Source organism: Rhamphochromis longiceps, linkage group LG2 (assembly GCF_057381845.1).
Source record: "Rhamphochromis longiceps isolate RC_006_pf linkage group LG2, R_longiceps_female_GT1.1, whole genome shotgun sequence".
NCBI classification, from domain to species: domain Eukaryota; kingdom Metazoa; phylum Chordata; class Actinopteri; order Cichliformes; family Cichlidae; genus Rhamphochromis; species Rhamphochromis longiceps.
Genome location: NC_140558.1, coordinates 31,492,454 through 31,519,427, shown reverse-complemented (window position 1 = coordinate 31,519,427; position 26,974 = coordinate 31,492,454). Strand labels below are relative to the sequence as shown.

General features: G+C 40.5%; 1 protein-coding gene across 1 annotated transcript; it reads right to left on the bottom strand.

The window, feature by feature from the left end:
* Window positions 1-1,089: 1,089 nt before the first annotated feature.
* nr3c1 (nuclear receptor subfamily 3, group C, member 1 (glucocorticoid receptor)) lies at window positions 1,090-24,973 on the bottom strand. Its single transcript, XM_085423043.1, has 9 exons — window positions 24,674-24,973; window positions 22,990-24,197; window positions 11,241-11,389; window positions 10,899-11,015; window positions 10,539-10,817; window positions 8,966-9,110; window positions 6,487-6,617; window positions 5,854-6,011; window positions 1,090-3,931 (listed from the first exon to the last, which is right to left on the bottom strand). Exons 2-9 carry the CDS (start codon window positions 24,195-24,197, stop codon window positions 3,779-3,781), a joined length of 2,340 nt encoding a protein of 779 aa, XP_085279169.1. The 5' UTR covers window positions 24,674-24,973; the 3' UTR covers window positions 1,090-3,778.
* Between the last annotated feature and the right edge of the window lie 2,001 nt (window positions 24,974-26,974).

The following is a 26,974-nucleotide window of genomic DNA, read 5'->3' as shown; positions in this document are numbered from 1 at the left end:
CTGTGAACATGAAAAGTGGCCTTGCACCAAGAATGACCATTTCCACAGTTTAGTTTTACTGCGACGGATGGCAAACATCATCATACACGTCCCCGTTTCGACAAGTACCACACAAAGACGTTAAAGGTTCAAACTTTAATCGATGGAGGAAAAATATCAACAGGATCTCACTACAGAGAGGAAATAATACAGAGGGGGTGGGGTGGGGGGGAGGTACTGAAAAACTCTTTTTTTGGAGACAAATACACCACATTATTTCTTTACAATGGATTATATGTACATATTAAACTGGTTGGAAGCAAAAACAAAAAAAAACAAACGCTCTTTAGAGAAAGCATATACCAGTGAAAGATGATCTGCCCTTGATAATTCTCAAAAGTTAATGTCTGCATATGTTTTTATACAAAATAGATTTTCAAATAATATTTGGGTAGTGCAAATTTTTTTTCTCTTTTTCTTATTTTTATTTAAGATTCAAGCTGGTTGATTACTTTCACAACCAGTTTGCGTGTGAAATAGACTGACTCCTATCCTATTCACAGTATTACACAATCTGACCAAAGCCTCCACGTTAGAGGAAAAAGAAACAAAAAGAACTGTACATTTGTCCTGTCTGCACTTGCTTTGGTCACCTTGTAGTCAAACATCTAACAGGCTGTTGTTTGTGCAATCTGGGTGGACTGATTATTGTTTCCTGAATATCCTGAAAAGCTGGCCTGCAGAGATCAAAGTCAGTCCCCTGTACGTAAATAGCTTATATAGGAAAGAAATGAAGGAAAACAAGAAGTAATGTAATGTTATGCTATGATGATGGTGTTTCTATTGCATATTCAGATGTCCTCCTCAAAAATGTACACACAAGACATTTTTGAGCAAGAAGAGGCAAGTGTGCGATTTTTATCTCTCTCTCATATATATATATTATATACACACACATACATACATATATCTATATATCTCTGTGTGTATATATACCTGTTTAAATGAAGAGCAGCAGCAGTAGAGACTTGGCTACACTGAATGTGAAAGTAACCCAAGATGATTTCCAAATATCTGAAACAAACCTCTCAGAAAAATGATAAGCATCTGTTGTCTGAGCCTCAGTGAGAGTGATGCTGGTGGCAGCAGAGTCATTAAATTATTCTCATATATTAAATTTTTTATCTTTGTTTGTGGGGGTGGGGGAGAAAGGAATAAACATTAAAAAAAACACCAAAAGAGACATCTGGGGAATCCAAACTTGTTTTTGGTTTTTAGTGTCAAAACGGAGCACAGACAGCTAAATGCTGTGTGAATCAGACAGTTTAAATAACCTGAGAATGGGGGAGAAAGTTCTTTTAGACTTGTCGTGGGGGATAGATCAGCCACTGGACAATTTTACATTTTTCCATATTTAAATATTCAAGTGAAATAAATGAATTCCTCTTTTAAGGGTCACATTCATGTAAAACATAAAAAAAGGGGTTAGGAAACACGGCCGGCTGACTGGTGAAAATTCCCACTTAGACCCCACAAACACACACGTGTGTTTATACATCTGTGTTACATATAAAACTCAGTTATCTCTTACAACAATCCAGTGTCCTGAAGTGCAGATAACTCAGGACTTCCCCCCCTCTATTTAAGACAAATTTATAAGCTTCAAAGTTTGGGCTCATTTCCGCTTCTCATACAATACTGACCAACTTTCAGCATCACTGAAAACAGACAAAACAGGAGTTTGGCACTGAAACAGTTCCCAGAGAATAAAAAGGATCCATTTTGCCTGCTTCCCCAAAGCAGCAACGCTACACTCGGACTGTGACAGGACTCTATGAGGTGACTGGTTTTTTTTTAAAATGCCGGGACTCGTCCACAATGGCAAACAAACAAACATACGAAGAACACAAGCAGATGCTGGACACGTTGTCTAGGGAGGGGACGATGCCTGAGCCGAACTGCTCGATACACAAGCCGTCTATCATACAGACTGTTCGTTCTCAAAGGAATACTCTGACATTTTGACCAGTATTCTGTAAAATGTCTCATATCCCTGCAATGAATATGAAGCTGCCGGCACAGAAAGAGTGTAGAGAGGGGAACATCTGGCATGGTTTCATTTAAAAACAATAAGACTGCCAGGACCTTTAACACCTCATTAATACCAGTTAGATTGTGTTTCTTTAGTTTATACAAAAAACTAATAAAAAAGCCAGAAATACCAAACCAGCTTTAAACTCCAGCTTCACATTCACTGTACAGATATGACAGCGGGATAGCTGCATTCCCACAAAATGTCCAGCTATTCCTTTAATGAATACAATAATACATGAGCTTTTAATTAAAATTTAAAAAATAAAAAAAATAAAAAATCCAAAGCAGAAGCTTATTGAGAGAAGAGATATACTGTATGTATCACATCATCTTTACCAAACACACTTTGTAAAAAGAGCTTAAAAAGTGAAAGACAGGTGTTTCTCCTTCCACTTTGAGCCACATTAAAAACCACAGAAATTTCCTGATTAATCAAAAATGACATAAACTTGCAAACACAATAAGAATAAGCCCTCTCTCTTGTGATTGGTAGACGCAGATATCCATCCAACTGTTAGACTACCGGTGAAGGAGCGCGGACTAAAACGAGCACAAAATGGGCTACTTCCTAAAAAAAAAAGCAGCTCTACTTTCCATCTAAAGTCAAACAGGAAAGACAATTTAAACAGTCTTTCTTCACAGCCTTTTAAAGCCTTAAGCAGAGTACAAAGTGCTCAAATCGCACCTAAAGACTCCCGTGTATGTGTGTGTGTGCAGGAGGAAGCAGGCTCTGAGCGTTGTTTAACAATAAGGATCATTTCTACATGTGAGCTGCCACTTCTAAAGATAACATACAGCCACTGGAAAATCAAAAAGGAAAACTCGAAAGAAGTATAAAAAGTACAATCAACATACGATGAAGGTAGACCATGACGGGATAAAGAGTACGGTCGGAAGAAAAATGGCTAAGTGATCATTGAAGCAAAAAAGGCACATGTTTTTTTTTCCCTTTTATAATAAAAGACGTGTGTAAACCTGGAAGAGGTCAGCTTGTGAAAGAAATAATCCTTAGAACGATGGATGTCTCTTAACAGTCCCATAGATTTGTTTTGTATTTTCCAAAGTTAATTAGCAAAACCAAAAAAAAAGAAAAGCCACTAAATACGCTTTTTAAATGACTATAAAACACACTCTCCCCCCATGTGACTGATAAAACATTTTGTTACAACCTCCTATAAAAACTAAAAGTGGAACATACAGTCTAAAAGCCTACCGACGAGCATGTTAAGCTTCGCTACCCTCTTGGGTAACATCAACCTGGGTAATTGTAGAAACTGTCATAATTTGAAAATGTAGAAAATACTATCAGAACCTGTACATAGATATTTGTTCAATCTATTTTAGATAACGTTCTGAATTTGAAGGTAAGAAACCTGAGATGACGTTGATGTTAGTCTAGTTCTTCTGTGATTATCTTTTATCTTACAAACAAGTCCTAATCATTGTTACACACTACATCCTACACTGTTCAACAAAACCAAACCTCTTGTGCTTGCCGTTTCTACACAAACATCTCCGCCCTCTCCCATCAGACCCGTGAGCCACTACACAAGAGTTGCATACGTGCTCCCAAAATACATCATCCGCGCCTGGGATCCTCAAGTCTTCTGGGGTTGGGGTAAGGGTGGTGAGGTGAGATTATGTGGTGGGACTTTTTTTCTTTTTTTTTTTTTTTTTAAGGCATTGTGTCTGTTACGGGGGTGAGTCATCTCTGGTGGAAGAGCAGAGGTTTGACGCTCCCAGCCTTGAATTTTGGCAACTGGTTGCTGATGATCTCTGCCAGCATCTCTGGGAACTCCACGCTCAGGGATTTATTCACAAAGGTGTAGAAGCAGAAACTCAGCAGACCACCGACCATCTGGAGAGAACGCAAGAGGAGGAAACATCAGAACGTGATTAACATAAAACACATGCAAGTGTTTCCTGAATAATGGTTTAAAACTATGAGTGGCATTTTAAACAGTCCATCAAATATACAAATATTTCCAGCGAGCAACAAAAACTGGCTTGAAAACATTTAAGTCAAAGTTACAGTACAGCTGCTGCTCTCATGTAATTCAATTAACATACACAGAAATACAGCCTGAACTCTTTCTTGTCATTTTCTTAAGTAGTTTGTTCTGTTCTCTGTCAAGATGATCCCTCCCTGCTTTAATAACGCTTATCCACTTTGTGGGGAGGACAATCCATGCCTAATAGAAAACCACAATGGAACACCATCTTTTATGCTTTTACTACACTGGCAGTGTGTTTTTAGATTAGACTGAAAACTGGTGCCAATCTGATGCTTTCCAGATAGTAGTGTGATCAAAATCTGACCATACTTTTCTGCTTTTTATTATCCCATCAACAACACTAGCTTAAAGTGTCCAGCGTGTTTTACAGGTGGCCTATTTCTTAAGGACATGAGTGTCAGATACCACTGATTGACTGTACATACTTATCCACCTTAAAATATTAAGGCAAACATTTCAGCTAACAGCTCTTTGGGAATCACCTTGTTGGTACAAAAATACTATGTTACTATTATTAATAAAATATTATTTTAAAATTAATACTGTTCTGTGTTATGTTTGACATCTTTTAAGTAAAGAAATGGGAACAAATTATGTGTTTTTGGAGCAGGCTGCTAGTAACAAACTGCTTAAAACCCCCATAATTTAAAATGTGTTATTTGTAGACAACACCGATTCATTCCGCGTTTCACTTGTCTGTGTTAAGTGACATTCTTAACTTTCCTCTGAAAGTTGTACGAGGAGTGAAAGTGAATGAAAAAGCAGCCAATGTCCAAAAAACAAAAAAAAAAACCTTTGAAAAGCCTGTAGTGTTACTGCTCAAGACCAATTTAGAAATTACAAAAAAGTCCATCTTCTTTTAAGCAAAACATAAAGAAATGAGGGATGGATCAAGACTTGTGCACAGTACCCTACACTGGCTGACAATGCTACATGCAAACCTACAAAACAAACTGCACCAGCAATGTGTAGCTTTGATGGTGGGTTCACCAGTTTCACTTCGAGTATTAAATGAGCCTTTTTGTAGCCTTTTTTTTTAAGGTCCTGATTGCATTCTCAGACAATTTTTGTGCCGGTATGTTAGCCCTCCACTAGCTTACTCCTTGCTTCTAAAGCCATATCCCTTTCACACAGCTGCTTCTGGTTCACATTCAGCAATCTGATAAAGTAGGTTGAGTTCCTCCTAGATTGGATATTTGGTTTCTGAGTCTTTCGTTAACTTCTGGCATCGTGTTAGCAGAGGTGCCAGAGCAGGTGATCACTGATAAGTGACGGGCGATGTGATCGGCTCGGGCTGCTGGCTTTTTATGCACAGTTTCCAGCTGAGAGTCAAAAGCCAGACACTGTTCGTTAATACTGTCTAAAGTTTATTTTCTCCTATCTTTTCTGTAAGTGGCGGTCCATCTGCACTGGGGGTTAGTTCCAGTTTGTTCCCCACAAAAAGGTGCTTCTAGTTTATTATGAACCTCAGTGAGTGTCTTTGATATATCACACTCTCTTAATTGTCGACATTAAGCAACTGAGCAAACCCTCCACAGATAGTTTCTGATCAATTTTGCTGCACTTTAGGAAGTACTATCAAATCTGTACTTCTCTGTTTTGTATCACTGAAACAAGTCTCCCTCAAATCTCTCTGCACTTTAAAATGATTAATCTGATTAGTCACAGATAACAGACCATTGTTTAAGGATTTAGGGACTGCAGATGGTCAATAACGACTTGCTGGCACGGATAGGTTTTGGGATCATGTGCTCAGTCTTTGTACCTCATGCATGGAATCCAGCAACTTGGTGAGCTGATAGAATCGCTGCCAGTTCTGGCTGGAGTTCTCCTCACGCTTCACAATGGCTTTTCCTAGCTCCTTGATATACGACATGCGAATCTCATCAAACACTGCTTGGCTCTTCAGGCCGTCCTTTGGCACTGTGGGAGAGGAGGACACTCAATGTCACCATCTTGGAAATAAAATCAGGGGAGTGTGCCTCACTTTTACTGCCCGTGTCTCACGCTACAGCCATCACACTTCCAGGTTTAAACCGCAATCACGGAAGGGCATTTTAAACACCATTAACTACTTAAAACATCCATGCTGTGAAGGACACAAACAGCACCTAATGACTATCCAAATAGTCTACAAGGCAGAGATCTAGCTCTAAAGACTATATAAATGTGTTTAAGTATTAAATGTAGTCTGGCACCTTTAATTCTGCAGCACTAAATGATCACACACACCACAATGCAGTTTTGTAAACTTCTGTACTCAATTAAAACTACGTATTAGTTTAACTGAGAAAGTGCTGAGATGTGCCTTGTGCATCCATCAACATTGTCTATAGTATTGGATTGAGATAATGACTTTTGTAACATAGGTTCAGCTGCTCTCAGGTGGAAGTCTGACCTGTGCTGAGCAGCAGCAGGACCTTCATGCACAGGTACTCATCGTGGGAAACCTGCAGCCGAACAAACTCGCTGCAAATCTTCAGCATCTGCTCAAACTGGTCGGTCATGTAGGGCAGCTTCATCCTCTCCCTGGTGGGTTCAGACAGAGACATTTCAGAATATTTCTCCTGTTGTGCTACCTGTAATATTTCTGTACATTTTATGTCCATGGTCATGATGTAGAAGGGTGAAAATCCATTTTTCCCATTTAGTACAGATCATTACAGTGATCCATTTATATTGTGAGTTACACCAAAACATGAAAACCTCAAAAATAGGATATAGAATAAACTATCTGCTTCTATTAGATATTATTCTAAGGAAGGTATTTTAAAGGGGTAATCTCTGCTGAGGCTAGTGTCCTAACTTCCAGTTGATAAGTGATCCTCCTGTGCAGTGTCTTCTCGAACACATGTGCTGCCTCTACACCAAGCTTTGTGAAATACACCTGGGCAACGTTTGCGACATGTCGCTGACAAACAAACTTGAGGTTACTGGTCCTTTAACCTCGGTTCTCTGATAACATGATTGATGCTCTAACAGCATTACCTATAAAATGAGGGTAGTTCAATATCACTCATCATTCAAGATGAGCCTCTCTTTATCTCTGCTACTCTCTCTTCTTTCAAGGTAAGACAGCTCACAGTGGAGTACAGTGACACTTAACTTATAAATCCCGGCAATGATTGACTTCAATACAATTTCATCTTGTATAAACAGAGCCCAGGAGGTGTCATTCCCCTAAAGGAATGAGCACAATGACACACAGGTAGCTGCAGTCCTTTGCTAGTTAACTTACATAATCCGGTGAGAGAGCCACTGTTTAGTAACAGGCTTGCCAACATGGGGTTAGCCCATGAAGCAAACAACTGATCCTCATGTGCAAGGCTTAAGGCACCAGTATTCCCCCCACATTTGATGCTTCGCACGCCACTGCAACGTCGTCATGCAGTCGCTTCTATTTATGTCTGCTGTCAAGGTGAAGGAAGCTACCACAGCACTCTCCCGAATCATAAGTGCCCACACTCAGAAGATAACGCCACATCAGCGCCAGTATAGGAAGGGAAGAAGTTTAAACCAGAATCAAAGACTTTACAGTCCCAGAAAGTCTCACAACACACCAACGTGCTAGCAGCATAACCGCCGTGTTACAGGGGCCATGGTGAGCATAAAAACAAGCATTAACCCCAACAGGCTTGGATGTCTAAGTTAACATGATCCCACACCTGGCTGTATGGCGAGGACTAGACGGTGACTGTCAGAGAGGAGCCATGATGGCATCTGATGATGAAGGTATTCAGCTGGACAGTTAAGGCTTCAAGTTGAAAAGGAAAAAATTGTATCACCCGAGTATAGTTGGTGAGTGCTTGTTCACAGTTGGTAGCTAGGTGAAATTTGTTGCAAAGAGGGTGCTGCACCAAAAACCTCCTTGTGATTGTTCTGGCTGAAAGCTGTCGCCAGCATGGTAGATTCCAACTTGTGTGCAAACAAAAGCCAACTATTAGCTAAGTAGTAGGGGCTTGTGTAATATACTTGGATATTTATATTGAGCCATTTGTATATATTGGAGCTCTGTTTACGGACAAATCTGCATCTTTCATACAAACTACAGGTGACCGTGGCAATCAAATCGTGGTTTTTAGTGCAGTGCTGTATATCTCCTTCACTGCCAGCAACTTCCAGTGACCAATTCCCCACTGGTTTAGGAATATGCTTCTTTTTTCCCCCCTTTACTACCGTTGGTTACCAGATCTCTAGGTCTGTGTAACTGGTACAGTTAAACAGTCAGCTGAGAGAGGCCTTCTGGGTAAAATAGGAAAAGAAACTTAAATGACATCTGATACTGAGCTATCCTCATTTATAGGGAAGCAGCATGATTTTGTCTCCAGTACTGTTTGGGTAGATAAAAAAGAGGGTATGAAGACAATACTAAGACAGCGTTCCATGGCGGGACAACAAACAAATGTTTGAAAGAGATTATTTTTGGCAAATTATGACAAAAGACAGGCAGCAAATGAGGTTTGTTTGGAGCTGACTAACAACAGAAAACACACCCTCGTCAGATATTAATTATGATCATGCTAATTTTAAGCTTCTGATTAGGGGGAGAAAAATGAAAAGCAAAAGGCCTATTATAGCCCTAAGCACGATAGCTCTGACAACGGCTCACTGCTCTCAGATTCTATAAGAAGGATCAGACACAGATTACTAGTAAGAGCAGGCAGACACAGTTTGAATGTTGGTAGATGGGACACACAGCAGAGAGCTGCTCTGATACACTTCAACAAGCAGATGTTTGTGCTTGAGTCACCTGGTCATCTATGTTTTTACTTTAACAATCCCGACAGCAGTGACACATTATTTCACTTATTTTAAATATACACCGGTCTAGTCGTCCTTTAGGTATCAGACGATTTAGAATGCTTAGCAATACTTACTCATTGATGACGAGGTCTGGCGCAAAGCAGAGCATGTTGCCGTTGCACTGCTGGTAAGACCTCCAGCCCAAACTAAAAGTCATGAGGAAGAGCCAGGAGTACTGCAGCAGAGTCATCTGGTCATCCAGGTGCAGGTTCCTGAAACCTGAGGGGAAGGACGTGGAAATACCTCAACTGGTTTTTTAAAGCAGTCACGATATAAAATAATTATATTCATTTTCCAGAGGTGGTCTGTGGTTTACAAGTAAAATGCTAAACAACTGTTTGCACAGACTTTAAAGAGGCATCACTGTTGGCGAACACACAAGACTATGCTTAACACGGAAAACACCCAGAGTGACATTTGCTTCAGAAAGACAATAGCAACCAGTGAAGCTGTGGTTAATACCACAAACATGATATTTCTGCATTAGCATGTAAAACAACAAAGAAGCTTCTCCTCATAACATAGCTTAAAATGTTAATAAAGGACATAGTGGAACTGTCATTAAAAACAGGTATTTTGGAAACTACACTGAAATAAACTACATGGAGTTACAGAACATGAAGTCCTCGTTACAAAGAAGAATCTACATTTGAGAGTTTGGCAGTACAAACAAACCGCAAAGACAACAGTTCGCAGAGATGTGGAAAAAGTGATAAGGTCAGATGAGTCATCTGTCACTATATTCTCTGAAGGTGGGCGAGTGTACGTGTGGTGCACGCCAAGAGAAGGGCACAGTAGGGTTGTGCAGATGGTCAAAGTGACTGATGATAGCTCGCCAATCAAGGCCATTTTAGCTCATTTTCCCTTTCATGCATTAAAATACCATTAATATGATGTTCAGCATAAATCTACTTATTTCAACTAATTAGGCTAAAATGAAATGTTGATGTGTAGACATCTCTTCATGCTGAAGTGAGAAACAAACTCATAGATGTGCGTGTTTCTCTCTCATTTGTTGCATACTGATTTGGTGTATGTGGGCCACTCGCTGTACTTTAATGGAGGGTGGATCGCACTATCCTAACCTCTACCCTAACCCTTAACCTCCTCTGTGGGATCCCACAGGGTGACAATCAGACCGTCGAGCAAAGAGGCCAGCCCTACAGAACAAACCTAAATGCTTGACTGCAACAGTTCTGGGATTTGCTGGTTCTATTTAGCTGTTGGGGGCATTTTTGCTGTTGTGGTTTGGTTCCATTTGTTCCCTTAGTGGGCACAAATCAATAAAATGTTCTTCTAAGTGTTTGTCTTTTCACCGTAATTAACACCAGTTGAACACCAGTGGGAGGTTTTGTAGCAACATGTCAAACATGCCAGACTCTTTACCACCATCATCGAAACACCCAAAAATGGAATATCTTTGGGAGAAACGATGATCTATCCCCCGAGTAGCATTACAGAGACTTGAAGCGGTCCTGCTTCAATTCAGTTTTATTTATATAGCGCCAAATCACAACAGTCGCCTCAAGGCGCCTCAAGGTGTTGGTGACGACACCTTGCTAAGACCCTTCAACTTATCACCTGTCTTTACTATTTATACTTTACAAATTCCCCACCATAAGCTTAATCACACCAAGCACCACTAACCTGGCAGGGCCTTGGCCCACTTGACGGCAGAGATGACCTGTCGGCCTCCAAGCCTGTTGAGGGTGGTCATGAGGCGGGTGGAGTTGTCGGGCAGGGTGCTGTCGTAGCCAGCGTAGATGGTGTCTGGCTCTATCGCCTTCAGCAGGGATAACATTGTTGGAACGAGCTGAGGCATGCACTTGGGTACGAGGGAGCGGGTCTCAACTGGCGGTGAAGGTGTAACCTCTGGTGGGTTGCTCTGCTGGACGCCCTTTAACCGATTCTTCTTTAATTTGCGAGCTTCGGGAGACATAACAGGGGTGAACAGTTGCAAATAAAACAACTCAAAGCATCTGAAATATCCATGCGGGTGCTGCATACCTTCCAGATTCATGCCTGCCATCAGACACTTTCGGAATCGGCAGGCTGGGCAGTTCTTCCTCCTGATTTTGTCTATTATGCAGTCATTCCTCCCTGCACACAGGTAATTATGTTGCCCTGCAGCACACAGAAGAGAAGATCCATGTGTTATTTACCTTAAATGTTAAGGCAAACACTGCAGGCTAAATCTAATGAGGTGTTTCATGGTCTTTTAAAACATTAAGGCATCAACTTTAACATTATAACCCCTGTATTTGAGCTAACATGAGAGGCAAACACTAGTAATTACTGTGTAACAGGAGGCAATAAATACACAAATGATGATATTTTAGGGTGTTGCACCTTCTACTGCTCTCTTGAAGAAGACTTTGCAGCTGCCGCAGGTGAGAACGCCATAGTGGCAGCCCGAAGCCTCATCAGAGCACACCAGGCAGATTTTATGAGTCCCGCTCTTTCCTTGTGTGGAGGATGTAGCGGTGCTCCCTTCCTGCCTGGAGATAGAATTGGAAGAAGCAGCATTTTTATTTATTTATTTATTTATTTTTTAATAAAACACAATTTCACACACAGTGACATCTCGCTAATGTAATTTTACTGCATGCCAAAAGTGTTTAAACTGATTCAAATCAAACAGCTGCAAAACACAATCAAATTCATGTAAAATTCACAAACTGCGTGTTTACACAGTGCTATTTATGCAGCCTTGTCCTATCCAGAATTGAGCTGTAGTTCATATTTATAACTCTGTGCTGAAGCTTTGAAGCAAATAAAAAACAATTTACATATATATACACACACACTCTAGTGACTATTTTTGTAAACTCTGGTTTGATCTCAGCATCTTGAGTGAAGAAAACTTTAAAGTCCCAGCCCTTAAAACCTAAATTATCTCAACATCTGCGGTCACATCCTAAATCCGGTGGTTTTCATCAAACAGCCCTTCTTCCTGTGATTGAACCGCAAACATTTCCAGACCCGGTCAATACTGGTTAAGAATGCACTTGCTCAAAACCGCCACTAGAGGACTTTGCTGCATTCATGAACTTTTCTAACCCAATGGCCACAGCAATGACAACGCCCACACTGAGAGGATATGCAGCCTGAGACGTGCAATAACCGTTTCTGTCCATATGTTTACACATCTGCTGCTGCAATGAAAACTATTGTATTTGACAACAGCTTCTCCTGAACACCATCACTGCACACAACAAAACACTTATTGAGGTTATTGGCAGAGGACTCAAGTTCACTTTTTGTTATACAACATGAGGGTATTAAGATGAAAGCAGGCATTCATGCACTTTCAATGGACAGCGCAGGACCGGAAAACCTGAGTAAAACATCAAAGCATCAAGTCCAGAAGCATTCATAAATCTTGTTACAAAAGAAAGGCAAGAAAACCAAAGAAGCACGAGATCTGTGAAAGCTAAGCTCCCCTGACAACACACTGTGGCCAATACATGTCAGTTTTCTATAATCTGTACAACTGTGTGATTGTTTCCGAGCTTTCATTTTCTCTGTCTTTCACCGCACTGTTTTCTTACACCTCAAACTCAAACCAGTGTTTACTTCCAAATCTCGTTTTAATTAGGAGAGCCGAATGCCGAAAAGTGGAGTGTTACGTAAACAACTCCCTTCTGGTCAGCTGTGAGCGGTGAACGCAGCTTAAAGAGAGTGAACACAGCCACTAAATTCACGAGTAAGCCAGGAAACTGGCATTTATGATTATTTTGAACTTAAAAACAAATGTTTTTAAGAGTAACACGAGCAGGATTTCAAAATGTTTGAGGTAGACTACGCAGAAAGAACATTATGATAAATGGGCATGGTGCAATAACAACTGTTTTTTAAGCCCTGAAAACCAGATTTATCGTCCCAGCTTAAAAAAAAAAAACAATGCATCCCAGCTTAAGTAGGTGCATTACTTGTATAAATAAGAAACAATCAATCATTCATTTGCAACAGTTGAAAAGGGAAACAAGAAATTACCAGCAAATCCACATTCAACAAACCAAACAGTGGGGTAATGGTTTTGCAGTATGTTCCCACTCTCATTATCCATCAAAGTTACACCAAAGAAGTGACTACTAAGCCTAGAGATATTTATTTTTTAACTGATTTAAGGCTGATGTGGGCTGCACTTTAAAATAAATATTAAAACTACATGCCCGTATTATAGCTCAGTATGTGTGATGACAGAGAGCAGAGCCTCCCTCATCCCTCCGTCTTTTCAAGTATTCACAAGAAAAACTAGTTCTGCTCAGTTATGCTTTAAATCAAAGGCATCCCCTTGGTTGAAGGGTAATAGAGATGGCACTATTATCCTGTTATTCTTCAAATACTGCCTTAAACGCCAAACTGCTGTCAAATGACTAGGAATTGACCTTTTACGGTTTGCACTGGACCTTGTTTGTTTATTACTGAAAGGAGCTCCACTTTGCAAAAAGCGTTGCATTTTTCACCTGTTTGTACATTATCACATAATCCCTCTCATGTTATTAGCGTATTCTTCTTTGATTTTTATTCATACACATTTTGGACACTAAAATGGTTGCATAAAGTTTTTTATATTTTGGATAACATGATTACCATTTACGTATCAGCAATACATTTGTATTGTTTTGATGATGTTCCCTTTTAATCTGCCAATACAAATATTTAAAATAGTCACATTTATGTAGCAGCTGAAGACTTTAATAAATTCTGATATTCACTGCTTTCCAGATCAAGGGTCCAAAATACTGAGGATCCAAAATGTTTCAACATTTTAATTAAAGTAACTCTTGACAGCAGGAATGAGGTGTTAGTGCTGATATGATGTGTCGGGCTATTTCCATATTTGACATTGCATATTACCAAACATCTCCACTTTGGTCTGATCGGTCCAAAGGACACTGCTCCAGAAGTCTTATGTTTTGCTAGATGCATCTTTGTGAACCTAAGCTGTGCAGCCATGTCATTTGTCAAGAGGAGTTTTCTCCTGAAACCCTTCCAAACAAGCCATGCATGTTCAGTCTTGTTATAATTTTACTGTCATGAACTTCCACTTTTAATATGTCAAATGGCTCTAGATGGCTAAAGAAAATGGTAGCTCTTGGGTTTTTTGCAGTTTCTTTGAGCATTGCACTGTCTGACCATGTGCTGAATTTGCAGGGATTTCCACTCTTGGGAATATGGTTGCACTGTGTTAATGCACACCTGAATGTTCCTTATCAGCAAACTGCCAGAAGGTCTGCTTTTATAGGGATTGTCACACTTGACAAGTACATCTGATTAGCAACGTCTGGCTGCTACAAACTGTCTTAATTCATATGAAAACGATAAAACTGTAGTTAATTTTTAAGACGGGATCTGGAGGTGGCATTAGCAAGTTCTCTCTTTGCAATAAAGTCCTGTAACAACATCCAGGATAGAGCAGGGCGATATGGCCAAAAATATTTATCACGATATATATTTGAAAATTTGCGATAACGATATAACTGACGATATAATTGATGCGAGACAAAATACAACTCCACAACATTACTAGCGCAAAAAGACAACCTATCATTTATTTTCACTTAAACAAGAAGCTGGTTTTTATGTACATTAAAGCTTTATAAAAATGTAACAGTGCAAATGCAAATTCCTTGCTGAAAGTTTAACCAAAAGGCATTTCCAGTAGAAATGGGCTGACATATCCTGAGCATAACCATGTATAATATCCACTGAAGTTAAAAAGAGGTGCTTTGCAACATTAAACTGCAGTGTGCAGTACGTATTTTTCGGACCATAAGGTGCACGGGATTATAAGGCACATTAAGCGAAACAAAGCAGTCAGATAAATCAAACTTTATTAAACTCATTCTTCTTGCTTCCTCCACTTCTGTACCATTGATTCATTAATGTTGAATTCTCTGGCAGCTGCTCTGTTCCCATGTTGTTGCAGTATATTAATGACTAACCTCGTATTGTGGATGGATTATCTCAGTTGTTCTCCTGACTGAAGATTGGTCCTTTTACAGCATCCTGCCATGCGATTGCATTTGTCTCTAACTATCAGAAACCTTAACGTTAACTTTTATAAGTGGAAAAGTGTTAGTGTTTGTCCTCCAGCTTCACTGTTTATGTTATGCTAACATAGCTGTGTCGCTAGCGATCACGTAGCACATAATTATATACCAGCTAGCCCAACTTCAGTAACCCTACAAACGTCACTGCTGTTTAGTTTCCTGTCTTCATTTATGTTGGAAGTGATAGCAAAGCTGTACGTTTGATTTTTTTTCAGAAATCTCTCAGTCAGAACATGCTATATCATGCTTAGGTAACTAGCGAAACTAGCGAGCTAACTTCCGCTAGCTTCCTGCTAGCTTCTAACTCCGTTAAATGTAATACATTTTGTTTTCATGGATGCCTGGAAGTTAAACTTCATAGTTACACCTGGTAAAGCAGCAATGCTGATCGTTTTATTAAAGATGAAAGAATTTAGACAGTTTTTAACTCTTAGTGATGCTGCAGTGTTCGTTTGACCTGAAGTATACGGAGTTTAGGACCCAGATTACTCCCAGATTTAAGGGCATCTTAGTCCGACGGCCGCTTGCATGTTCTGCAAAAAAATGTGCTTTGTTGTGTATCTGACGGACAAACACCAAACCAGTTCCACATCACTGAAGTTGCACCATTTTTACAAACCAATTCTGGTTCATCTGTTTCACTCAACAATCGGCCATGTGCGTATGAAAACAAAGGCACTGCGCATGCGCGTTTTACTCATATTCTATCGCGATATTTCATTTTCCTATCGTAGCCTAACATTATACCGGTATTACCGTGAACGGTATAATATGGCCCAGCCCTAATCCAGGACACATCATGTCTTCTCAACCATAACTTCTTGATGTACTGTCAGGATGCAAAAACTACACTGCTCTGCTTCCAAAACAAACTTTGCAAATAATCTTTTAGTTTCGATTTGTCTTGTATTTTGAGAAACAAAACTAATAACAGTGGGACCTGAAATTTTGCAGAAATCCTATTAAGGTGGATTGCTCCACTGGAATTTTTCTCAATTCAATCCTAAATGGTTGGATTTGAGGGACTTGATGACTGACGTGGAATAACCTTTGCATTCATTTGGGATCCCAAAGTAAGCCAACAGAAAGTTATGTTATTTTCTAGTGCTGCTCACTTTGCCCTCTCTGCAGTTCTTCCAAACTAACACAAACAAGCCAAGGTCGGGGTATGTCCTTGACCTTGACTGGTTTTAACCTCACTGAACTTTGGTTTATATTTATACACTAACATCACCTGAGAGGAACGGTTGCGCCATCTCTACTTTAACAACAAGATCAATTTGCCAACCATGTAATAAAAAGAAAATGTGACTTCATGATGCATTCAAGTGCGCATTGTAAACCCCAAAATTCATCCTGTAATGACCACGCATCTTTTTACACTTTATACCCAGAGCACAACTCATAGCCTACCAAAGTTAAGGTGACCCTAGTTAAGTAAACAATATTTTCACATTACCACTGAATCAAATGTGAAAATGATTGTTAATCCTCAACAATTTCCAAAATGTTTTACTCACTCTGCCTTTTCCAGTGCATTGTTTAAAAGTTTAACCTTTAGCACTTTTCAGTAATAACAGCTTGTGGCTGCTTTCAACAAAAGCTCTAACCTAAGCACAAAGAAAAAACAAAAACAATAAGCAGAAACTCTTAACAGATGTATAAATATGTATGCAAATATTCAGAAGAATGCCTCCAAATAACAATGCTATCGTTTCACCCCTGCTGGATGTGTTAAGAAGCTACGGTTTGCCAAAATGTGTCCTGTAACAAAGTTATTAGGTGATAATACGTCGCTATTATATTTGCAGCCTGTTCCAAGCTTTAGAGTTTAACACAATGCTTCAGTGTGGCTATACCAACACACTATACTGTAGAAAAATATAAAGAACCAAATATAAAGCCAGGATGCTTTGAACAACAATGCTATATACAGTTTTTTCCCATATTAAGCTAAAAATCAAATCAATATTTTCTGCTCTCTCCCTTTAAAACATCACCAGTTCTCCACACAGGCTGAACTACAGCTTTACTGAGGCCTATAGATCTGAGAGGTCATGGCTGTGTGGGGGAAATACCATCTGCTGCACAGTTCGCTGTTGTACTTGTCACTGAAGATAATGTTTCATGATTCGGGTCTATGTTTGAGGTTTGTGCCACAGCATTTTGGATCACTTATAAGGCCTCTGGATCGTACTGCATGATGGGTAAAAATAAAATAAGACCACGAAGCCCCCAAATGAGAGTGTAGTGGCCTGCACGATGGGCGGTGGCTGCTAATGAGTCTAGACTGATGATGATGATGTCAGAGGGTTTGTCCTTGACTGGTCCACTGAGATGGTGTCAGCAGAGCAGCTTTACTAGAAGGCTTTGGACTACTGGCTTAAATCCAATTACTGCTGCTGGTAAATGCTTGCAAGAACGACAACAATGTAACCCCGAAGAGAAGTTGTGGCTGTCTATGACACTCTCAAAATCTCATTGTGAAATCAGCTGATGAAACTGAACTTCACCATAATATGAGCTGCAAATCTGTCTTTGTGGATTGTCAGATGCAAACCACTCAAAGCTGCAAGGCAATGTGGGGAGACCAAATTTCCTCTTTCTGAAACCATCTGCTGAAGTGCGTGCTCACAATCAACAGGAAGTTCTTGCATTCCCTCTGAGTGTACTCTCGGTCAGAGCTCAGACGCAGAACAAAGGCAGAGACACCCTGAGTGGGGGCTCGCCTTCAACACGAGCAGCGCTGAGAAAGTTAGCTGCTTAGGAGCGCAATCAATGAGCCTGGGCGTTAAGCAGGCAACACACTTGTGCTAACGCAGGTGTCCCAATGCCCTGCTTAACAATTCATAATCCCCTTTAAGCTGCGTGCATCACAAGGAACTTGGCAGCCCCCTACTCTCTATACTCCACTGTCTGCCCATTCAGATTATCAGTTATTCTTCTTTTGCAGATGATAAATCATTTGAAGCTTTTCTTACACATATTTTTCTCAATCAAACTACTTGCCCTACTTTATAACCAACCACTGCAAATGAGTCATCGCACTGAAAAGATTATGACCAATCATTTTACTGGATTTGTCAGCCTCACTTGTGATGGTTGCTTTATTTTACTGGCAATTGCAGCTACAAATATGGATTAACATCATCCCACAAACATCTCATCTTCATCAGACGTTTGGAGCAGAGCCGGTAGAAGTGTATGAGGAAGTACACCACTGAAATATAGAGGAGAACTGGTTTGTGCACTCTGAATCGTTCTCATATGCAGAACAATTAAAGAGGTTTTATGAGTGAGTGGCAGGATTTTTTTTTTCTTTCTGGGCTAGACGTTTCAAAAATATCTATGATGTATGGTGTCTAATAATAACAGTATGTCTTTATACATACTGGTGCTACGCCTTTACTCAATGAGGCACGCTGTCAAGGTACAGTGAACATGTGAAAAAGCATACTATTTCGGTTTTTACATCTACATCAAGTTTTCTCATGGCTGTTGCTTTGTTTCATCATACAGGCACTCTGGATTGTCCCTCTGTGTCACTGTCCACAAAGGGCCACTGTCTTCCTCTTCGTGCTAAATCGGTTTCAATAACAGTGGCAGTTTGTAGCCCAAAGCAGCAACTACTGCTTGGCTTCGAGCACCAGAAGAGGAAATTAGACTCAACTCGCTGCTAAGCATAGGAAGAACAACCCCCTAGGATCCGAGTTTCCATACAAGTTTCCATAATAGAAGCTGTTCGTACGTGTAGGTGGGAGGTAACTTCCTGGCTGAATGAACTGGATACTGTAATACCTTTAATTGGGTATTACAGGATGTGGGAGGATCCCATTCCCAAAAGTTTGACTTGCTGACTCAACAACTTCACTGAAAGGAAAAAAAACAACAACAACAACAAAAAAAGCACATAATGCACAGAGTTAACCTAGCTGTATCCTCTTATCCTCAATATGGGGAGTTTCTGTAAGCCTATTCAGCATCAAAACTCAACAAAGAGTAAATATAGAAAAAGCAGCACTGTGGTTACAGGGGAATGCAGTAATAACGTGAAAGAGACTGGAATGGCTGGCATTTGATCTGGTGCATTCACTCGGCGCCAGATGTGGGGAGGCGGGAGAGAAAGTAGGTCAGAGGAGTGAGAGCTTCACGGCTGTGCTCTGCGGTCTGCCTTCCTGCCTCGGTGCTCATGACACACCCACATGCACACATACATGCGCGCACCTACACATTCATGAATAATACACATAGTCAACAGAAAGAAATGTCACGCACACACACACACACAAGAAGAAGCGATACACAGCAGTTGAAAGCTTCTGCTGACGGTCATGGTCTCTGCCCTTGACTGCAGGAAGTAAAAGCAGGGGACAGAGGGAGAAAGAGGGAGCGAGAGGTAGAGGACGGCTGAGCGAGTAGAGGGGTGTGCCGCGGCAAGACTGTGCAGTGAACTGGGACTCTGACCAAAGATTACTTTCTAAACACAGAGTTAAGGCACAGAGGTTAGTATAGGCTTACAAGCAGGTTTTATTTAAATACACACAGTTATATATAAATTAATGACTGACCACAAATAACTCAAGTATCAAACCAGCTTTTAAACCACAGCTGGCACTCATGACACCAGTTTTAGTTCACCAATACAACTTAAACACACTTTCTAACTTCAGATTGAGGCCCACCACTGCTGCAACGGTTTGATAAGCTGTCTGTGACACTGCCCCGTGGTAAAAGTATAGACAGCTGCAACAAGTAGAAAACTGTCTGCAAACCTATGCCCAGAATTTGCACAGAACAATCTCACAATCATGCCAGTGTCTTTAGTTATCTTTGGAACTTGCATGTTAACAAGGCATAAGGTTTCCTTTCCCCTACATCTATATTTTTATGGTTTCATAAAAGGCTGAAGAAGCACTCAGAAAAAATAAGGTGGATTATTATCTATTGAAGGAATATATTTATACCAGTTCCATCGATCCATCACGTCTGGTGGTCAAAACTAGTCATGACATGATGAGGGTGTGTATTTCCCAAAATAAACAAAGCTCCACATTTCTTAAAGTGACGCATTCGCATTCTTGATTAACTGCAAACAGGTTATCTACGAGTCAGTTCATCATACTATAATACAACGTGATGCACGGAATTCACAGCGGACGTTTGAAACTAATGGACAATGGACTCATGTTAGGAGTCCTGCACAGAGAAACCCAGCAAAAATCTACTGTGTGTGCTATTTATAAAATGTGCCATTTCAGGTCGGTCACTCAGTGTCACGCAATGCCCTCTGAGCCACAATTTTAGAAGGAAGCAGCAGTGGCATTGCAGCGTGAGAAGTTTTCTACCTAATGCAAACTGCCGGGTGACCACACAATCAAAACACAGCCCAGTGCTCAGTTCATTTCAAGCCAGTAAATGTAACACAACCAGAGTCAAACAAACACCACACAAAAATTACTCATACACACAGACTCAGACACTAATAAGATAGTCATCAAACAGCCAGAGGTGCACACAAAATCATTTCGCCTCACACCACACGGACAGGCATAATCCCATGCCTAAACACACCTTTACTGTTCACAAAGACAGGACGATTAGAGGCTCAAGTGAAATGAAGCTGAGGTGTATCTCATGTCTGAACTCATCTGTTCCTGCTCACCAAGCAGTGTGACAGCTGTGGAGATGGCACCAAGCATCATTTGCACAATACAAACACAACCACATCGGTGGCTGTGTTGACAGGGTGCACCAAGTTTTAAGCTGATCACTCCCATATCAGATACTGAATCAAACAGGCGTGAATGTAAAAGAGATGCAAATAAAGCAGACAGTTAGACTCTCTGACACACCTCTGTTTGTATGTCAGCCTCGGAGCTGAAATCATAAAATATCTGCAGGGCAGCAAAGTAACTACAAAACAAAATATGCTTTGTAAGGCCATGTGCACTGCAAACACTGTGATTCCTATTAGCCAGAATGCAAGCTCACTGGAAATAAATCATAGGAACAGAAGGTGTCTTTCCTACCCCCCTCACTTCTCCTTACACAGAAATAATTTGATTATTACATTACGGGCTCAAATAATCTGTTTAGACCATGATCCTACTTATCTGTCCTCAGGTTTATTTTAGCACAAAACAGCTGGAAGAGCTACTAAAAATGACTCATTGAACTCCCTGACTGGGTAACCTTACTCTTATAATAGAAAACAAAAGAGATAGTGGGATTAGGACATAAAAACAACAAATCAGAAAACAGTTGATCACAGAGTGGAAGTGAAACAAGCTATAGAGACTCATACTGACACTCTTGTCAAGGAAAACAAAAGGATGGCCTGTCTGATTCGAATATAAGTGGAATTCCCCGAGCCTTTAACAGCACATCCTTCCTTTAGATCTCAGCACTTACTGCTTCTGGTGCAGCCACATCCTGTGGCGACCATCAGTCTGCCTCACAAAGCAGGATTAGTAGGTTAACTATCTTAGAGGTTAAACCATGCTGAACCAAAACAAGTCAAACAAAAAACGTCTAATTGTATGAGTCACCAATTCTACAGAATAAGGAAACAGAGAAACAAAACCCATTGTAAATGTTACATATCATATTGTTATTTCTCATATCTGTATTTTTATTTAAATACAAACACTGGAGTGATAAACTGTGATTTGTGCCATATTGTAATATGGTTGTAATATGATTTTTTATGTATTTAGAGATAAATAAAAAAGGCTTAAAATAAATTGCAGAAATAAAGAACTTCCTCAAATGTCTCACTGTGGGTATAAAAATAGACCGTCTCTTATCGCTGCAAAAAAAAAAAAAAAAAAAAAAAAAAAAAAAAAAAAAAAAGCAGGAAGTTGTACTGATCAGGAACTATAATAAAACTGCAGCAGTGGTGCTACTTTGATGTACACCATCCACCTAAACATCAGTGCCCCACACTAATAGCACCATCAACAGCAAAACTTTAATTTAGACATTTTTTTTAGCTGAAAACCCACAAATAATAGAAACTAACTAAAATACAGGGAAGAAATAAAGATTACAGACTGAAAAAGATGCAGGTCAAAACTCAATACAGCGACTCTTTCTATAGCAATTCACATATTTTCTTGATTGCTGATCCAATTCTATACAACTGCATTATTTTCACCTGTAACGCATTTACTTCTGTTCTTGGTATTGAAAAGTAAGCGTTTTACTTTGCTGACCCTTACTTTTTGAAGCTGATTTTCCTCCCAGGGATCAATAGTGTCAATGTAATGTGTTTAACAAATAAAAGTTTACTAAATGCTTTAATTACCCAGCATTTTATTTGATAAAGGTAGACGTGAGTAGCTGCTTGTGTGAAGTCAAAGTGAAACAGTCTGGGCTGACACCAATATCTGATAACCATTTTGTAAGACTGGTTTACCAGAGTTGCCAAAGTCCGATCTGAAAGCAGATAACAAAGTCTACCAAAGTTGAGACATAAACAAGACGAGTACAACTGAAACTAACAGTCAAATCACATGAAAATAAAAACAGCAACCGAATTTCAAACACAACTTTCTTAATCACAAGCAGCATTTACAAAAAAAAAAAAAAAAAGAAAAGAAAAGAAAAAGAAAGAAAGAAAAAAAGTCTCATCTCAAAAGTCTCATAAACAAGCTATGAATATCCACCAAGGGGGTGCAAGGCTTCTGCAAGTAAGATCAAATCTGAGATGCAAACCCCCACTAACACTCTGAGTCAACTAACCGAGAAAAAACAAAACAAAACACCCAATTAAAAAAAACAAGAATTTCAGCAAAGGATCTTGAGTATTTGTGGGCAAGTCAGCTCATGACCAGGCTGACTTCTGAAGACCACAGACCTGCTGCTAAAATGCAGTCTAACACTGCTGCAGTGGTATTTCAGCACTAAATACTAAATTTCTCTAGATGATATATATGATAAAAACAAGGCATTTTTGGCTTAAAACATAAAAGATAGTGGTTATTCAGGCATACTGAAATGAAGGGTGATAGGACACAGCTGATGTCGACAGTTGTTACCTGGTAAAGCTGGTGGGGTAGGAGGGGGAACTTGAGAACCCCTCACCAGCCCTCTGGACTAATGAGTTGTTACCAATACCCTGGCCTCGGTTCCAGATCCCACCGATGGTCGTTACTGGGAGAAACAGGCTGGAAACTGGCTTCTGCTCATTCTGCAGCGGAGTATCACTGCTCAGTGTGTTCACACCAAAGTGGTAGGTCTGTCCTCCTGAAGTGCTGACCCCACAGACTGAGATGGCGTTAGTCCCAGCCATGTCTCCAGAAGCCGTGCCGCTAATTTGGCAATAACTCTGTCCTCCAGAGGTCTTCTCCTGTTTAACCACACCTGGGGTGCAGAGCTGGATGAAGTCTGCATCTTTTTCTTTTTTCACCATTGCAGACAAAGTGGTTGTAGGGGATAGTGAAGTAGTTGTGGATATGGTAGGGCTGGATAGATCTGGACTGGTCACACTGTTGCCATTAAGGGCAACAGGCACTGCCCCAGTCGTGTTACTGCTGTCAACTACAGCAGGTTTTATGTCCCTCTCGGATGTCACTCCAAGCAAAGAATCATCTGCAAGAGAAGACAAAAAAGCATCATCCCCTACATAAAAATCTGAAGGGGACCCAGAGAGGTCAAAGTCCTGCAGCAGATCCAGAGTGTTGTCACTGAACAACTTTTGGTTCACGTCCATATCTTTCCCAATGGGCTCAAAGGCATTATCAAGGTCAATTGGGTCCTGCTCTCCTTTATCCAAGGAGAAATCCTCCGTTTTCAAAGGGAAGAAGTTGGGATCTGATCCCCCAATTAGCGAATCCATGGAGGACTGGGTGATGTCTGCCATACTGGCATCCAACTGGGACAAATTTTCTGATAAGGTTTGATGACCAAAAGTCGTCTGCGTCTGAAGTAACTGCTGGTGCTGGGGTCTCTGATCTTTGGTCAATCCCCGGGGCTGTGGACTGTCGATCAACGAGCCTACGGTGGCAGTGACAGAGGCAGAGGTGAGCTCCTCAGGAAGGGTGTTGTTGTTGAGGCCGTTGGGCACCTGTCCTGGCTGCATCAAAGAGCTGGATGGAAGAACGACAGAGGCGGGAGAGGTGACAGACATGGCACTGTGAGGAGCTACTCTCAACAGACCTCCCTCCTCGGGGCTTTCAGTATAGACCAGCTTGCTTAAATGGTCATCTCTTCTGTATGCTATCTTCTTCACTCCACCTTTATCCATCTTTAGAGGGGAGAGGAGACAGACAGCGATAAGATACAGAGTGCAAACACAGATAAATGTGCAGAAATGCTACGGAGTTCGATAATAACACATGCACAGAGCAGGTAACTCCAGTTATGTTCAAGACCAGAGGAAAGTTGCCTGATCGCGCCTGATACTCAACGAACTGCAACCGCTAACTACGCTAGCTATTAGCACAATATTGACATGAATGCACACATCTCGACCTCTTATCCACTGCAATTAAAGCAAACACACACATCGCGAATTAGACTACACACTGTATGCAGAGACTGGTAAAGTTAAGACAAGTTTAAGATTTCCCAGCGGTAGCTTCTTGCTAACTGTTGACATGCTAGGTAGCAATAGGCTAATGTCGTTGACACTAATATTAGCCTTCAAGCTAACGCAGTCCTTACAACGGCTGCTTTAGCATTAACTGAACCAACTAAATGTGAATAATGTATCGTATTTACCCTTGAAATGAGTGGTTGCAGATATCTGTCCACAGGTCGCCTGTCAACATTGTTTTGGTTGATACACCCTGATTGAGTCTGCTAACATTACTCCTGTCGCGGCGTATCGTCTCTACATTCCGACATCAAATGATACAACACACCCAGCCTCGGCGTTTTTTCAGCCGCCCAAATCAATCTAGCTGTAGATTTGCATGCAAAAGGTGAGATTGGTAACTACACTGATTGCCAGCTATCCCTTAGGAAAGTAGGCGCTAACCTCTAAGAAAAACATACAAAATGGAGAACTGGAAGAGGCGGTTCCATGGCTGACCTGCTTTACTACATGCAGCCCTGCCCGCTGCTGGCCGCACCGGGGAACTGCAGCTGAAGTTCCGATTTAAACTTCCAGAAAAAAAAACTATAAAACTGAGTCGATCAAATATAAGAAAATGGGTGCAGAACGACAGTTTGGTTTTTTTTTTTGTTTGCTTGTTTTAATTACTGAATCAGAATTAGTGCCACAGTTACAGCAAAGTTCTGCTTTCTTGTACAGTTAATTATGTTTTGCGTGTGTTTGTGTGGGTGGGTGGTTTTTGGTGGAGGGTGGTATTCGTGGTTGCAAGAACATTTCCTCTCAGTTTTAAAGATTTAAAGAGTGTTTACTGGTGTGTAAACTCAGGTATGATGAAACACTGTGTTTATTAGTGTACTCCTGCAATATCTGTTCACTTTTTTGTTTTTTAAATTGAACCCATGTTTTATTTGTCCAAATGATTGAACCTGATCCAATATAAGTTACACCTAACGTCAGATTGTTATAAATATTCTAGAATGCTTGGGCTTAGTAGTTAAATAAACGAATAACTCATATCTAGAGATGCAATTTCCTGGTTTAATTTGTTTACCGCCCTCTAGGGGCTACAAAAGGGAACTGTGCGTGTTAGTTTTTATTAGGTAGGTTAATAGTTAAGCTGTTATTAATGGGCGTCATCAATCAAAATATTCATGTTGAAATTTATTATGAAGCAAGAAAAAGATAGTTACCAAAAAACTAAAAGACAGTTGCTGCACTGCTTATGCAAAAAGCTGCAAAACACATATTGGCCCTAAAAAAAAAAAAAAAAAAAAAAAAAAAAAAAGCCGGTTCACACTTCTGCCTTTTTATGTGGAAATACAAGTGGATGAAAAGTGGGCGGGAGAAGAGGAAATCGTGTGAGGCAGGTTGTTTGTGCATGGGGACAATAATTCTGCAGAGAGGATCAGTCCTATATTATTTTCCCCTCTAAAGGCTGCACAAGAGTGCATAAATTCAATGCCTGTCAGTAAATTTGCACAGTAAAAGAGCAGCGTTTAACGAGTGAACGGGGACATTCATCACCGAGCATACGTGTGTATTCAGATTTACAAACGAGTCTTAAATAATTTAAAAGAGATATTTTGTGCATGCAGTGCGAGCTGACCTGCTTCAAAAAAAAAATCTTTTGTCCAATCAGCCCACACCACAGATTACAATGCACGAGCTTCCAAAGCCCACAGCTGAGAATTTAATGTTACAGCTCATACAGATTTCTACTTCACGCTCAGCTGAGAGACATATTGTCTTACATTATTCATGCTGAAGTTGCATGAAATTCAATCCCTTTCAAAAGATAGAATCTAACCTGGGAGCTCTGCACGAACAGGAAATAAAGTGAAGACAGGAGGCAGGGAAATTGGCTTTAATGGGAGGATGAGTGAGATGAATAAGAAATAGGATCTATAGCACACACAGGAGGAGAGTCATCCCCAAGTACATTTTAGGGAATTAACTCCAAGTCGTTCTGTTATACAAGTCAAACATCGCCCTATCTGCACATGTGCAACTGCAAACAACCTGCCTTATACAGTAAACTACACCGTATGATGCTATTCCTTATCTATAGTGGCGTGCGCTTCAGTGTGGAGGGCGCACAAGCCTCAAAACATCAGGATATAATTTCAAATGTAAGCAGCAAAGCCCTCACATGACAGAAAAGGAGATCAGTATGCTCACTGTAGCTCTAAATCCCCACTGTTTGAATCCCACTCAGTCCCCTGCGGCTGCTTAGCAACCCCTCTCCAGCACAATATACTCCGAATTAACAGGGTAAAGCGTGACCGCTGCCTCCTCACAACCACGAGTCAAGGGTGCTCTCCCATCACCAACGCCTTCTCTCAGCACTGCAGCAATAAAAGCCGCGGCTTTATTACATCGTGGATCCAAAACCAAAACAACATGAAAAGCAAACACGAGACACGAAACAGTGTGAAACGTGGTTGGGGGCTCCGTGTGATGTGGAC

Coding starts and splice junctions, on each gene's coding strand:
- nr3c1 (XM_085423043.1), bottom strand. CDS start 24,197: ATGGATAAAGGTGGAGTGAAGAAGATAGCATACAGAAGAGATGACCAT. Junction 11,016..11,240: donor CTTCAAGAGAGCAGTAGAAG/GTGCAACACCCT, acceptor TGTGTGCTGCAG/GGCAACATAATTACCTGTGT. Junction 9,111..10,538: donor GTGGGCCAAGGCCCTGCCAG/GTTAGTGGTGCT, acceptor CCTTCCCCTCAG/GTTTCAGGAACCTGCACCTG.